Raw genomic sequence first — 16389 nt, forward strand, 5'->3', positions numbered from 1 at the left:
ATCTGGCCTCTATGACCTTGGCCCTGGGGGGGCCTCTTGACTTGCCTGCTATTGTCATTCCAGATCTGTGGATCACACCTCTTCCTAGAGAAGCCTGAAAATTCCTCAGACTGGAAGCTGCAGATGCTCCAAGAACAAACTGGTTAGTGCTTTGAATTCACATTTTGGGAAAACAAGTTACTTAGCATCACTCCAAAAGGTTAACATCAGTTACCCCTAGTAGGTAGGATTATGGATAGCATGTTTTCACTTTGCATCGCTGCATTTTCTAAGCTGCCTTCAATAATCACCGATTACATTGGTAAAGGGGGCGGGATTTCTTGAGTATGGCTTAAAAAGAGGGTTAGCTTAAAAGGAGGGTTAGCTATAAAGATTCTTCTTTACCTTAAGTGAAAAACAAGCTTAACTCTTCTCTTCTGCCTCTCGCTCTGTCCCTTGTCCCTGAGCAGAGCTGCCTCACTGCTTCATCTACCCTTCCCCCCTTATCCATTTGCTGTCTAGTCCCAGCAGTTGCCTCCCTGGCTGTTGGTCTGTTCCCACCTCCTCCTGCACCAACTCCACTTTAAACAAAGCAAGAAGCCAAGGATGTGGCTTCCCTGCCTTCGCAGAGCAAATAGCCCGAGAGAGAAGAGGGTGTTGATAAGGAGAAACTCTTATTGCATATTAGAAAAACTGTATCAAAATAAATAAAAGCATATTCACATGTATCAAGCCACTCACAGATGTGGCACCCAGGGGATTTCAAAGAACCCTTCACAGACTTGCCTCCCAAACCCCCCCACACAAGAGCCCTGTAAGGTAGGTCAGTTTCCATTCCTGTCTCCATGCAGGGCCTGGAGGGATCTGGCACAGGGAATGTGGGGTCAAGTCCAAAGTGAAGTTGCCAGCCAGTCCTTCCCTTTAAGGTGCATGGCTGGCCGCTGCGATGGGCAGAACTACCTCAGTGACAGGCAGCAGAATCGACAGGTCGGAACAAATGGGGCCCCAGGACACAGACTAACAAGGCACTGGGCCGTCGGGAGCCTGGCTATTTCTGACTTGCCCTACTTAGGGGCTCTCTTCCCAGGACTGTTTCATAATCCAAGGTCGTTTGACATTTTTACAATGTGACATCCATAAGACATTACTGGGAAAAAAAAAAAAAAAAAAAACCCTGGTTATTCCATCCTTTTTGTGCCTTGAGGAAAAGGCGCGGTAAAGCTTTAAAAAGCCTGTAGTTGCAGCATTCTTGATGTTACTGGCACCCAGGAGTCCTCACAACAGTTACATGTGCAACTTTGGGCAAAGAATAGGCTGGAAGACCGTTTCAACATTTTCCATCAGAACAAGATCATACCGACACAGCTGGGGCCTGTGAAAATAAGATGAAATAGCCTTGTCTATACAAGAAGAAGAATATTCCCGTTCTAGTAGTGTAAGTTACATTATCTCCCTTGGATATAAAATTATTTAGTAATTGTTTGTAATGTTCTAGGAAAATGCTTGTAGCTTTTAAGAACAGCACCATCAACCACGGCAAGAAATCAGGGTGGAAACATTTATTTACCACACAACTTTAACTAGGTTTGAAAACAAATAGAGAAGGATTAGAAAGAAAGAACCAAAAATTTTAACAGTGGATGCCTCTGAATAATAACATTATCCGTGATATTTTTCTGCTTCTGAACAGTTTCTGCACTTTCCAGATTTTATAAAATGAATATGTAGTCCTTTGATAATCAAGGAAAAAAGTATTGAAAAGTCTCAGTTTTAAGATGTAATGACTACCTACTTAGAAAACAGACAAACTTGTGGTGTTCCCATTGTGGCTCAACAGGCTAAGAACTTGATATAGTGTCCTTGAGGATGTGGGTTTAATCCCTGGCCTCAGAGATCCCACTGTGGCTCAGTGGTAATGAACCCGCTAGTATCCATGAGGATGCAGCTTCCATCCCTGGTCTCACTCAGTGGGTTAAGGATCTGGCATTGCCATGAGCTGTGGTGTAGGCCACAGATGTGGCTCAGAGCCTGTGTTGCTGTGGCTGTGGTGTAGGCCAGTGGCTGCAGCTCCAATTCAGCCCCTTGCCTAGGAATTTCCATATGCTACAAGTACAGCCCTAAAAAGCAAAAATAAATAAATAAATAAATAAATAAATAAATAAATAAATAAATAAATAAAATAAAATTCCCTGGCCTTGCTCAGTGAGTTAAGGATCTGGCATTGCCTTAGCTGCATTGTAGGTCACAAATGCAGCTCGGATCCAGCATTGCTGTGGCTGCAGCATAGGCAGGCAACTGTAGCTCTGATTTGACCCCTAGCCCAGGAACTTCCATATGCCACAGGTACAGCTGTAAATAGAAAGAAAAAAAAAACAAAAAACAAAAAAGGAACTTGCATTATTAAATGTTTTAGGGTGCCCTAAACCTCCAGGAAAAGTGAATTTATAAACATAAAGTAGCAACTGCTAACATTCTTTTCTGTCTCTCTCTGTCCATAGATTGGATGCCAAGACTATGTTAGAGTGGCATTAGCCACAGAATATACCAGCACTTCTCCCCCTTTGTCTCTCTCTCTCTCTCTACACACACACACTGTTGCTTATTTTTTCTGAACCAGTTAAGAATAGGTTGTTTACCCCTTAATATTTCAGTGTGTATTTCTTAAGAACAAGGACATTCTCAGTGCAGTTATCACATTTTAACATTGATATAGTACTTTTATCCTGTATGAGTGGAATAAAATATTCTGATTTTTCGGTACATTTTTAAAACTACTGGGCTCTGTTTTTTCAATTTGCCAAATTATACGAGGCTTTCTTTTCTATAGCAGATTATCAACTTGCAGGCAGCTTGGGTGGAATGGTTAGGGAGGAATTGGATAGCCCTAAACACATAAAAACATTATTTCTTTGGATTTCTGGGCTGTTCATCTCCCTCCCCCCTTTTTTTTATTACTCAAATGAATTTATCACCTCTGTAGTTGTATAATGATCATAACAATCTGATTTCACAAGATTTCCATCCCTGGGCTGTTCATCTTTAAGTGCATACCAGTAAAATTGTCTTAGATTACTGGGCAACTTATTTTTTTTATCAAATCTAGTTTTAGAAAACCCCTCACTTCCTGAATTGATTGATGAAGTCCTGTTAAAACATCAGACCAAGTAGCTTGGACAGGAACCAGTAACATCTTTGGAAGACAGGGGCTTTTGACCCTGCCACAGCTCACCTTTCTGGATGGGCAAGTGACCTTAACTTCATTCGGAGAATCCTGAGCTTGTACTTTGGGCCTATTACGGATCCTGTAGAGAATACCAAGGAAATGGCTGACACTTTATCCAGATCCTGACTGAATCTTGCAAGCAGACTCACTTGGTGGTATTTCTGAAATGTTGCAGGTTCACTGGAAGGAAGAAATAATGCATTTTAAAGTGGATATAGGAGATTCCTGGTGGTGCAGCAGGTTAAGGATCTGGCGTTGTCACCTCTGTGGCACCAGTCACTGCTGTGGTGTGAGTTCAGTCCCTGGCCTGGGGAACTTCCACATGCTACAGGCACAGCCAAAAAAAAAAAGGAGGAAAGAAAGGAATTCCTGCTGTAGCACAGCAGATTAAGGATCCAGTGTTTTCTCTGAGGCAGCAAGGGTTTGATCCCCAGACCAGTGCAGTGAGTTAAGGATACAGCATTGATCCAAAGCTGTGGCATGGGTTGTAGCTGTGGTTTGGATTCGATCCCTGGCCCAGTAACTTCCATACGCCATGGAAATAAACAGAAAGAAAGAAAATTAAAGTGGATATAGATTATCAATGAAAGAAAACAGTTGTTTTATTTTGTTTGTTTGTTTTGTTTTGTTTTGTTTTTTGCCTTTTTTGCTATTTCTTGGGTCGTTCCTGCGGCATATGGAGGGTCCCAGGCTAGGGGTCGAATCGGAGCTGTGGCCACTGGCCTACGCCAGAGCCACAGCAACGCCAGATCCGAGCCGCGTCTGCAACCCACACCACAGCTCACAGCAACACCTGATTGAAGAAAACAGTTTTGAAGCCTACAAATCACTCATTAGCAGGTAGCCATTTGGCCCCATAGCCTGCACTGGCTAACTTTCGTTGGCAAAGTCCATTGGATTCCAAGGAACTGCCTAAGTGAAGCTGCTGACCTTGAGACTGATGAAATGCTGGGGCATTAGAGAGGTACGCACTGCCTACTATAAGCCAGAGCCTCATCCCTCGATACATGTCTCCAAATCCCCAGAAAAATTCTGCAACGTCTTACTTTTTTTTTTTTTTTTTTTGTCTTTTGTCTTTACCAGGCTGCACCCTTGGCATATGGAGGTTCCCAGGCTAGGGGTCTAATCAGAGCTGTTGCTGCTGGCTTACACCACAGCTCACAGCAACGCCAGATCCTTAACCCACTGAGCGAGGCCAGGGATCGAACCCACAACCTCATTGTTCCTAGTCGGATTTGTTTCCACTGTGCCACAATGGGAACTCCCCTGCAACGTCTTATTAGCTTCATTTTATAGACAAGGAGACAGATGCTTACAGAGCTAAAGTTCATCCAGGTCATAGGGCTTATCTGTAGCAGTGTAGGGATTAAAACCCAGTTCTGGGAGTTCTTGCTATGGTGCAACGGGGTTGGTGGTATCTCTACAGTGCCAAAATTCAGGTTCGATCCCCAGCCTGGCATGGTGGGCTAAAGAATCTGGTGTTGCCGCAGCTGTAGCATAGGTCACAGCTGCAGCGTAGGTCGCAACTGCAGCTCAGATCCGATCCCTGGCCCGGGGAACTTCCATATGTGCAGGGCAGCCAAAAAAAAAAAAAAAAAAAAAAAACAAAAACAAAAACGAAAACCAACAGTTCTGGTTGAGTTCAGTGTTACGGTCTTTCCATTAAATGACATTGCTGGACACATACATATGTTTCTTAGCCAAACTAGTTACTAGTTTAGAAGTTGTGCTTAAGTGTATATTTTCTCAGTTCTGCCTCTCAAGAGAAACCTTAAAATTGCTACATCCCAGGTTCTGATACTTTTTCCAGGTGTGTGGAGATGTTCCCTACAGTTGGACCCCCAAATTGAGTCTAGGGTGTATCTTCTGGAAGGTTCAGCTGGGTAATGTCTCTCTGGGGAGCTGGGAGAGTAGGTAATGGAGAAATGAATCCGTAGTTTGGAGGTGGCGGTGGGGTTGAGAAGGTGCCTGCCACTCCAGCCTCACTGGAATCATGTCAGTCCTGTGGAGGGCAGAAGTGCCACAAGTAAAACTAATCCAAAAGGTTGCACAGATTTTGGTTTCTAAATACCATCTCCACAAAAAGGAACTAAGACTCCCTGGAGACATGGTTGATTCCAGAGCTAGGACAGGGAAGGTACAAAGTGATCCTAGAACAACCTGTGTGCCAAAAAGAAAGGTAGCATTTCAAAGGATGATAGAGATGTTCAAAAAGAACACAGAGTCACTGCACACCCATTCGGGTGGCTACTATGAAAAAAAAAAGTGTCAAGGAAGATATGGAAGAATTGGAACCCTTGTGCACTGTTGGTGGGAATGTAAAAATGGTACAGCCACCATGGCAAACTATACGAAGCCTCCTTAAAAATTTTTAAATAGAACTAACATATGATCCAGCAATTCTACTTCTAGTTATATACCCAAAAAATTGAAAGCAAGGTCTCAAAGAGATATTTACACACACATGTTCCTAGCAGTATTGTTCCAATAGGCAAGAGGTGAAAGTAACACAAAGGTCCATTGATACATAAATGGATAAACAAAACATGATATGTATGTACAATGGAATATTATTCAGCCTTCAAAAGAAATCCTGTCACATGCTACAGCATGGATGAAACTTGAGGACATTATGCTGAATGAAATAAGCCAGTCACAAAGAGATAAATATTGTTTGATACCATTTATATGACATCTAAAGTAGCCAAATTCATAAAAATCGAAAGTAGAATGGTGGTTGCCAGGGAGTGAGGGGAGGGAGAAATGGATGTTATTATTTAATGGATATAGAATTTTGATTGGCAAGGTAGGAAGGTTCTGGAGCTCTGTTTTGCAATAATGTGAAACACTATTGTACTTAACACACCGAACTGTATACTGAAAAAGAATTACAACGGTAAATTTTGCATTTTTTTTAAACCACAATAAAAAATGCATTGCGGAGCATTGGGATCAGTGGTGTCTTTGTAGCATTAGGGTGCAGGTTCGATTCCCAGCCGGGCACAGTGGGTTAAAATGATCGGGCGTTGCCACCTCTCCAGTGTTGGTCACAACTGTGACTCAGATCTGATCCCTAGCCGGGTAACTCCTTATGCTTCAGGGTGGCCAAAAAAAAAAAAAAAAAAAATATGCATTTGGAAATTCCCTCGTAATGCAATGGGTTAAGGATCCAGTGTGGCTGCAGCTTTAGTGCAGACTGCAACTGTGGCATGAATTTGATCCCTGGTCCAGGAACCTCCACATGCCATGGGTGCAGCCAAAAAAAAAAAAAAAAAAAAAATGCATTTAAAAAAGAGCACTGGCCAGATTTGGGACAATTTGAATATCAAAATGGATAAATAAGATAGTAACTGATTTTAAGTCCCCATCAATAAAATGAAAATCCAGGAGTTCATATTGATATGAAAAAGCAAATGAATAAATGAAGGAGAAGAAGAGAATCCTTTTCTAAAAGTTGAGCAGGAAAAAGCACCATTTGGCAGCCATCTGAGTAATGATTACAATCACAAAACATTCAAACTAGTGGATAAATTTTGAGGAGTAATGGACCATTTACCTGGTCTCAAAGTTTCTACCCACAAAATAATTATTCATTACGAAGGGAAAATAGTAACTTTTTATTTATTTATTTATTGCTTTTTAGGGCCGTACCCGCAGCATATAGAGATTCTCAGGCTACGGATCTAATCAGAGCCACAGCTGCCAGCCACAGCAATGCAGGATCCAAGCCATGTCTGCAACCTACATCACAGCTCATGGCAACACTGGATCCGTGACCCACTGAGTAAGGCAGGCATCAAACCTGCAACCTCATGGTTCCTAGTCAGATTCGTTTCCTCTGTGCCACGATGGGAACTCCGAAAAATACTAACTTTAAAGTGGAGAAACTTGGCAGAAATCACCTTAATCAACTGATACACATCAATGAAACACATCAAAATTGTGAGCCTCCTAGTTGGATGCACAGAGACAAACATGAACATAACACGTCCTCTGTGGTTTCCTTGCCGGAGATACAAGATCTGAATCTAATCATGAGGAAAAATCAGACAAACCCAAACTGAAGACATTCTAAAAATTTTCGCCCTATAATCTTCAAAAATGTCAAAGTCAAGAGAGCCAAGGAAAGGCAGAAGCACTGTTCCAATGTAAAGGCTAAAGAGACAGGACAACCAAATGCAGCCAGTGATCCTGAATTGAATCTTTTTGCCACAGAGGACATTATTAGGACAGTTAGTAGAACTAGAAAGGGGTCTCAGGATCAGATGGTAGTGATGTGTCAGTGTTATTTTTCTTATCTTGGTGGTCAATTGTGGTTATGTAAGAGAACAACATCCTGTGTGTAGAAAGTACACACTAAATTATGCATGAGGCAACTGAGCCAGCACGTCAGCAAGAGCTATACGGTGGTTCAGAAAAGAGGGTGTTCCTGTTGTCGCTCAGCGGGTTAAGAACCCAACATGGTGTTCACGAGGATGTGGGTTCAATCCCTGGCCTCACTCAGTGGGTTAAGGATCTGGCGTTACTGCAAGTTGCGGTGTCGGTTGCAGATGAAGCACGGATTTGGTGTGGCTGTGGCATAGGCCAGCAGCTGCAGCTCCCATTAGACTCCTGGCCTGGGAATGTCCATATGCCACAGGTGGAGCTGTAAAAATATCAAAAACAAAAACAAACGAATGGAAAAAACAAAAAAGAAAAAAGGCTAATTTGAAAGGAGTGGTTTAACCAAGAAGGATTATAAGCTGTACCACTCTTGTCCTCTCGTGACCAGAGTGTAGCAAAAGGAAGAGGGATCCCTTCTCACTTCTCTAGGGGCAGCTGTGGAACCAGGAGAGGGCAAGGACCCCAGGAGAAGGGTATACCACTTGCAGATGGTAGATCCCAGAGGGGGTAGTGAGAAGGTGGGAGAGGGAAAAGGCGAGCTCCTTGAGCTGACCAGGGTTGTCTAGGAGTACAGGTAAGACCCTCTCTTCCACCGACAGGGATGTCTGGAAATACATAGGGGATACTAACCAAGGGTTGGGTTCATGCAAGAATAAATAGAGTGAGAGCTGGTGAACTGCGGCTTTTGGCAATAGGTACACTAGATACTCTGAAGACAACTCATAATAGTGGATACAATTACAAACAACCAGAAAGCAAAACTAAAAACTTTTAAAGTGCATTGAACTAAGAAGAAAGGAAAAAATACCTATAAACCACAAAAATATGTGGAAGCAGAAATCCAGACAAATAAGAGGAATCCTGAAATCACCTTTTGCTGGTCTTTTTGAAATTTGGTAACCTTGAGCTTTGGCTTTCAAGGCCTTGTGGTACAGTGGGACAAGAGACAAAGTCTATGGGCTCCTCAATGTGGGGAGTTGACTAGGAGACATCTGGGGGAAGAGGGAACTAACTGTGGATTTGAAGTTAACAACCCTTCTACCATCTTAAGGGACAGAAAATTTCCCGCCTCAGATCTTGGCTCTGTGAGACTGCAGACTGCCCTTCACGTGGGTCAGCAAGCAGCTCAAGTTTGAATACTTGTGGTCTTAGAAACTTCAAATTTAAAAATTAGGATTTCCCTTGTGACACAGTGGGTTAAGGACCTGGTATTGTTACTGCAGCAGCTCAGGTTGCTGCTATGGCATGGGTTCAGTCCCTGGCCTGGGAACTTATACATGCTGTGGGTGCAGCCAAAATAAAAAATTAAAAATAGAAGTTCCCACTGTGGCTCAGTGATTAATGAACCCAACTAGCATCCATGAGGACACAGATTTGATCCATGGCCTCGCACAGTGGGTAGGATCCGGCGTTGCCAGGAGCTGTGGTGTAGATCACAGACGCAGCTCGGATTCCACATTGCTATGGCTGTGGCATAGGCTGGCAGCTACAGCTCCAATTAGACCTCTAGCCTGGGAACCTCCATATACCGCAATTGTGGCCCTAAAAAAGACAGAAAACAAAAAAAAATTAAAATTAATAAAGATAAAAATTAAAGTGGTCCTAGACTGACGTTATCTCTAAGAACCTGACAGAGGCAAATGCAAATCCTTTCTGGGGAAATCAACTTTGACTCAGATCCTCAAAGAATCCCTGCACATAGTGGGAAAAAAAAATTTTTTAATGTATATATATATATTTGATGGGGAAAAAAAGAAAGGTACAAATGGCAGGCTTTATTGCTGCCAGCTGCAGGCAGGAGGATGTGCTAATAATGCCCTGCATCCTGGTTGGCGATGCGACTGTGTGGCAGCTGCCAAGAGAGGCAGGTGTGGGTGAGGAGGCCTCAGGACTGAGTGTGCAGAGACTTGAGACTGCCAAAGCGACTTTCCCAGCAGAGTAACGTGCCCAGGGCAACCCGGAGGAAACTCCTGCTCTGCAGGCAGGAAGGAGGCAGCTACCTCCCCAGTCCCAGACACTGATGGAACCCAGATTGCTAACTACAAAGAAAAAAACAGGAAATGCAAAAGATTGGAATGATTAAACCCTACCAAAGACTTCTCAGAATTGTAAAAGAGCATACAAATATGTGCTTAAATGTAAAAAGTGTGGAGTTCCCATTGTGGCTCAGTGGTAATGACCCTGACTAGCATCCATGAGGACATGGGTTCAATCCCTGGCCTCCCTCAGTGGGTTAAGGATTCAGCATTGCCATGAGCTGTGGTGTAGGTTGCAGACATGGCTCAGATCTGGTGTTGCTGTGGCTGTGGTGTAGGCCAGCAGCTGCAGCTCTGATTTGACCCCTAGCCTGGAGACTTCCATATGCTGTGGGTGTGGCCCTAAAAGGCAAAAAAAAAAAAAAAAAAAAAAAAAGGTAAAAAAATGTGATGTGTAAACTATCACACTCAAACAACTCGGCAAGCAATTGCCCATAACTATGACTCTCAGCCAAATGTTTCACTGTGGAATTTGAAACTAAGGAGTGTTGGGAAAACATCAAAGCACAGACCCCAAAAATAATGACCCAGTAAAAGAAAGTCCACCACTGAATACCCCTCTTCCAGGAAAGGGCAAAATGTGGCCAGAGCACCCTGACTTCCCTCTTCTGGTCCTCAAGAAGAGCCAGAATATCAGTCTGATTCTCAGCCCAAGAGTCATTTGTTGTTTCAAATTGAGAATTGTGGTGATGAGGAAAATTGTACGCATTTTCTGGTGCCTGAGAGGACCTCTCAACCTGAAGGCTTGTGTTCACCTGTCTGAATAACAACCAATGGCCTCTCTCAGTGGGCTAAGGATCTGCCATTGCCATGAGCTGTGGTGTATGTCACAGATGCGGCTTGGATCCCGCATTGCTGTGGCTGTGGTTGATGTAGGCTGGCGGCTTCAGCTCCTATTCAGCCCCTAGCCTGGGAACCTCTGTGTGCCATGGGTGCGGCCGTAAAAAGCAAAAAAAAAAAAAAAAAAAAAAAAAAAAAAAGAAGAAGAAGAAATAGATAAATCTGAACAGACCTATTATAAAAATTAGATTGAATTAGCAACTTGAAAAAAAAAAACCCTACAAAGAAAAGCCCAGGCCAAGCTGTCTTCAGAAGAGGAGGAAACACTTCCCAACTCATTCTGTGACACCAGTATTATCCTGGTATTAAAACCAAAGACATTGAGCAAAAAAGAAAACTAAAGATCAAATATATCTCTTATGATGTGGATTCAAAAATACTCAAATGCTAGCAAACCAAATCCAGCAAAACATAAAAATGGTTATTATATACATTAGCCAAGTGAGATCTATCCCAGAGTACAAAATGGATTTAACATGAAAAAAATCAATTACTATAATACAGTGTATCAATAGAATTAAGGACAAAAGCCAAATGGTTATCTCAATAAATGCAGAAAAAACATTTGACAAAATACAATATTGAAAACACTCAACAAGGAGTTTCCTATTGCCTCGGTAGGTTGGAGATCCATCATTGTCACTCCTGTGGCTGAGTTCGCTGCTGTGGCATGGGTTTGATCCCTGAACTGGGAATTTCTTCATGCCATGGGCACAGCAAAATAACAATAAAAACAAAAACACTCAACAAATTAGGAACTGAAGAAGTACTCCAATCTAATAAAAGACCCCTATCAAAAAAAAAAAAAAAAAAAGGTGGACAGGTACTTAGTATTGAAAGACTAAATATTTTCACCCAAAGATCAGAAACAAGTCAAGGATGTCTACTCTTGCCACTTCTCTTCAGCTTAGAAAGAGATTCTAGCTGGGCCAATTAGGCAAGAAAAAGAAAGAAAAAACATCAGGTTTGGAAAGGAAGAAGTAAAACTATCTCTGGAGAACAGCTGATCTTATATAGAGAAAATCCCATGGAAGCCTCCAATGGGTTTAGCAAGGTTGCAGGATACAAGATCAATATACAAAAATCGGTTGTGGAGTTCCCATTGTGGCACAGCAGAAAAGAATCCGACTAGGAACCCTGAGGTTGCTGATTTGATCGCTAGCCTCGTTCAGTGTGTTAAGGATCCTGCGTTGCTGTGAGCTCTGGTGTAGGTTGCAGGCACGGCTCAGATCTGGCATTACTGTGACTCTGGCGTCAGCCGGCAGCAACAGCTCCGATTAGACCCCTAGCCTGGGAACCCCCATATGCCACAGGTGCAGCCTTAAGGCAAAAGACAAAAAAAATCAGTTGTAATGCTATACACCATCAATGAATAATCCAAAAAATGAAATTATGAAAATAATTCAATTTACAATAACTTAAAAAAGAGCAAAATACTTTGGATTAAGTTTAACAAAATAAATACAAGACTTGTACGCTGAAAACTACAAAACATCATTGAAAGAAGTTAAATGAGACCTAAATAAATGAAAGATACCATATCCATGTTCATGGGTTGGGAGGCTTACTATTGCTAATACTACAATACTCCTCAAATTGACTTACAGATTCGAAAAAAATCATACTATCACAATCCCAGCTGCTTTTTTTTTTTTTTTTCAAAATTGACAAAACTGATCCTAAAATCTGTGTGGAAATTCAAGAGACCCAGAATAGACAAACAATTTTGAAAAATACCAAAGTTGGGGAATTTATGCTTCCTGATTTCAAAATGTGTTATGAAGCTATAGTAAGCTACAAGACAATGTGGTAGTTGCATCAGGATAGCTATATAGATCAATGGAATATATTGAGAGACCAGAAATAAACCCTTGTATTTATGGTCATTATATATTTGACAAAAGTCACAGAAGCACAACACTAACAGAGAGCCCTAATGTAAACTATGGGCTTTGGATAATAATGAGGTGTCAATGTAGATTTTTTAGTTGTAGCAAATGTACTACTCTGGTACCCGATTTTAACATGGGGGAAGGCTGTGCCTATGTGGGGGAAAGGGATATATGAGAAATCTCCATAATTTCTTTTTTTTTTTTTTTTTTTTTGTCTTTTTCTGCTATTTCTTGGGCCGCTCCTGGCGGCATATGGAGGTTCCCAGGTCGAATCGGAGCTGTAGCCACTGGCCTACACCAGAGCCACAGCAACGCGGGATCCAAGCTGTGTCTGCAACTTACACCACAGCTCACGGCAACGCCAGATCGTTAACCTACTGAGCAAGGGCAGGGACCAAAGCCGCAACCTCATGGTTCCTAGTCGGATTCATTAACCACTGCACCACGACGGGAACTCCAGAAATCTCCATAATTTCTAATCAGTTTTGCCATGAACCTAAAAGTGCTCTAAAAAAAATAAAATCTGTTTAGAAGGAAAAAATTGGGTAAGGAATCTGAATAGACATTTCTCCAAAAAAGTTATGAAAGTGGCCCACAACACATGAACGATACTCAACATAATTAATCATAAGGAAATTGCAAATCAAAACCACACCGAGTTTCCATTGTGGCTCTGACTAGTATCCATGAGGATGCAGGTTCAATCCCTGTCCTTGCCCAGGGGATTAAGGATCCAGCGTTGCTATGAGCTGTGGTATAGGTCACAGATGCAGCTCAGATCCCCAGTTGCTGTGGCTCTGGTGTAGGCAGGCAGCTATAGCGCAGATTTGATCCCTAACCTGAGAATTTCCATATGCTGCAGGTGTGGCCCTAAAAGGCAAACAACAACAACAACAACAAAAACAACAACAACAAAAAAACACCGAGATATCATGTAATGCCTGTAAGAATGGTTGTAATGAAAGACTGACATGGATGAATGGATAAACAAAATGGGGTATATAAATACAACGTAATATTATTCAGTCCTAAAAGGAAGGAAATTTTGTCACATGCTATGACATGGACAAAACTTGAGAACATTATGCTAGGTGAAATATGCCAATCACAAAGACAAATACTGTATGATTCTACTTACATGGTGTAGTCAAATTCATAAAAGCAATAAAATGGTGGTTGCTAAGGGATAAGGGGTGGAGGAAATGGGTATTGTTATTTAATGGATACAGAGTTACAGTTTTGTAAGATGAGTAAGCTCTGGGGAACTGTTTCACAATGATGTGAATATATGAATTATTGAACTGTACACTTGAAAATGACTAAGAAGTCAATTTTATTTTTTTATCAAGTGCATTTTATTATGATTAAGAAGGAAAAAAAATTTTTTTGTCTTTTTAGGGCCATATGCCTCCTGTGGCATATGGAGGTTCCCAGGCTAGGGTCCAATTGGAGCTATTGCCACTGGCCTATGCCAGAGCCACAGCAACGCCAGACCCAAGCTTCATCTGTGACCTACACCACAGCTCAAGGCAACGCTGGATCCTTAACCCACTGAGCAAGGCCAGGGATCGAAGCTACAACCTCACGGTTCCTAGTCAGATTCCTTTCCATTGTGCCATGATGGGAACTCCAAGAGGGAAAAAATTTAAGACAGAGTTGGCAAGGATGTGGAGGAATTCGAAATCTCATTCATTGCTGGTGGGAATGTAAAATGGTGCAGCCTTTTTGGAAAACAATTTGTCAGACAGTCCCTCAAAAAGTTAAACACAAAGTTATTATATGACGTAGAAATTTCACTCCTAGGTATATGCTCAAGAGAAATGAAAATGTATGTCCACACAAAAATTTGTACACATATGTTCATAGCAGCATTATTCATGGCAGTAAAAAGTGGAAAAAAACCAAATGTCCATGAATGGCTAAATAAAATGTGCTGTGTGTGAGCAGAGTGGTGCAATGGAAGCATGCTGGGCCAGAGGTCAGTGAATCAAAGTAAAATGCAGAATATCCATGTGGTGGAATATTATTCAGCCATAAAAATGATGAAGTACTAATACATGCTACAACATAGATGAATCTTGAAAACAATATGCAAAGTAAAAGTGCCAGGCACAAAAGATCACATGTCATGTGATTCCATTCATATGACATGCCCAGAACAGGTATGTCTATGGAGACAGAAAGCAAATTAGTGGTTGGCAGGACCCAGGGAGGAGGGAAGAATAGGAAATTACTACTAGTAAGTACAAGTTTTCTTTCTGAGATGATGAAAATGTTCTGAAATTAGATGTTATTGATGGTTACACATACTATAAATATACTAAAACTGCCTACTGTAAACTTTAAAAGGGTGAATTTTATAGTATGTGAATTATATCTCCATATTTTTAGGGTTAAAAAAAGAAATATATCTTCAACATATATACAGGAAGAATCAACAGGCAGATAATGTCCTTGAGTGTGACTTCATTTGTACCCACAGTCTGGTAAGACCGAATAAACTCAGGGTACATACACTAAAAAGGGAAAAGTAGCCATAATCTTACCATGAAAAAGAACAATTATTTCCTTTTTTCCCATATAGTCTCTGACTAGGCGATGACTTTTTCCCAAACATGACTAAAATCAAAATGACTAAACATGACTGAAATAAAGATGTTAAGGTCTCTACCTTAATCAAGAAACAAGCCTCTAAATTTAGGAATTTCTCTAAATTTAGGAATTCCTACTTGGGAGAAATTCACTTTGTAAAATTCAAACCTCTAAGATTAGGTAAAATACATTATTAGCAGTTATTGGCACAAATACCTAAGTGTTGCTGAATGAATGCTCCTCATATAACTGCACATATTTCCCCTGCTGTTCCTTAGAATCTCCAGGTGAGGTCTCTGCCCACTTTTCTCACTGAAGATCACAGCCTATAAACTACCTGGGGCTGGTTCCTTGAGATGCAGACCCTAGCAGTTCCCTGCCTGAAAAGGCTGCCCCACTGTGGGTTTGGAGACCTTGGCACTGATATATTGGCCTGATCACTTGACCTCTTTGAGCTTCAGTTGCCTCATATAAAATAGGGATGGTAAAACCATTTTGCAAGGTTTTAGTGGGAATGACATTAGCTCATGTCTGTAATGCGCTTGTTTCAATAAAGAACAGCTATTATTATGATGATCCAAGGATGCAATTTAAAAAGTCACTTCCAGGAGTTCTCCTGTGGCTCACTGGAAACAAATCTGACTAACATCCATGAGGATGCAGGTTCGATCCCTGCCTCACTCAGTGGGTTAAGGATCTGGTGTTGCTGTGGCTGGGGTGTAAGCCAACAGCTACAGCTCCAATTCAACCCCTAGCCTGGGAACTGTCATATGCCACCGTGTGGCTCTAAAAATACCAAAAAAAAAAAAAAAAAAAAAGTCTCTTCAAACCACCCATACCTTCCCTATTAATCTACACAGTGAACCTATAGGCAATTGCAGTTTCAGATGATGTTCTACTTGGTCCTTTATGGGTGAGGCCAAGACACAACCCAGGTGTCCAGTAGATAAGAGGACCCAGGAAAGGTCTCCTCAGTAAATGAATAAAATGTGTGTGTCAGATTCCTCTGCTTCAAGTAAAGGGCTTGGGGTTTTTTTCCCCTTTTTCCTGATTATAAAAGTAAGAGATGAAAAAAAATTAGCCATTTAAAAACTATATCTATATATATATACACACACACACACACACACACACACATATACATATATATATATACACACACACACACACACACACAAAATCACAGAAAATTGAAAAGTAAAGAAAAATTTTAAAAAGCACTCATATTCCTACCACCTAAGGGGCAGTCTAACGTATTTTGGCATGTTTCTTTTTCATTTTTACATTGTCAAGCTAATTTTATAGTTTATCTGATTTTATAACCTGCATTTTTTTCACTCAGTACATTATATGCATTTCATTTATATGTTTCATAAAGAACTTCAATGTTTGAATAATATTTTCTAATATGGGAATATTTAACTAGCTGTTTCCCCATTGTTGG

The 16389-nt window shown here is 41.3% G+C and overlaps 1 protein-coding gene across 2 annotated transcripts in view; it reads right to left on the reverse strand.

The window, feature by feature from the left end:
• LIPH (lipase H) overlaps nucleotides 635–16389 on the reverse strand; it is a 46597-nt gene continuing 30842 nt past the window's right edge. For both annotated transcript variants that reach the window (XR_002337781.1, XM_021069987.1), the window contains exons 9-10: nucleotides 3209–3382; nucleotides 635–1351 (exon numbers count right to left, since the gene is read on the reverse strand). Coding sequence is in view for 1 of the 2 variants with exons in the window: in XM_021069987.1 (XP_020925646.1) it covers nucleotides 1264–1351; nucleotides 3209–3382 (262 nt within the window). In the remaining variant the exon portion in view is untranslated. The remainder of the gene's footprint in view (nucleotides 1352–3208; nucleotides 3383–16389) is intronic.

Source organism: Sus scrofa, chromosome 13, assembly GCF_000003025.6.
Source record: "Sus scrofa isolate TJ Tabasco breed Duroc chromosome 13, Sscrofa11.1, whole genome shotgun sequence".
Taxonomy (NCBI): Eukaryota; Metazoa; Chordata; class Mammalia; order Artiodactyla; family Suidae; genus Sus; species Sus scrofa.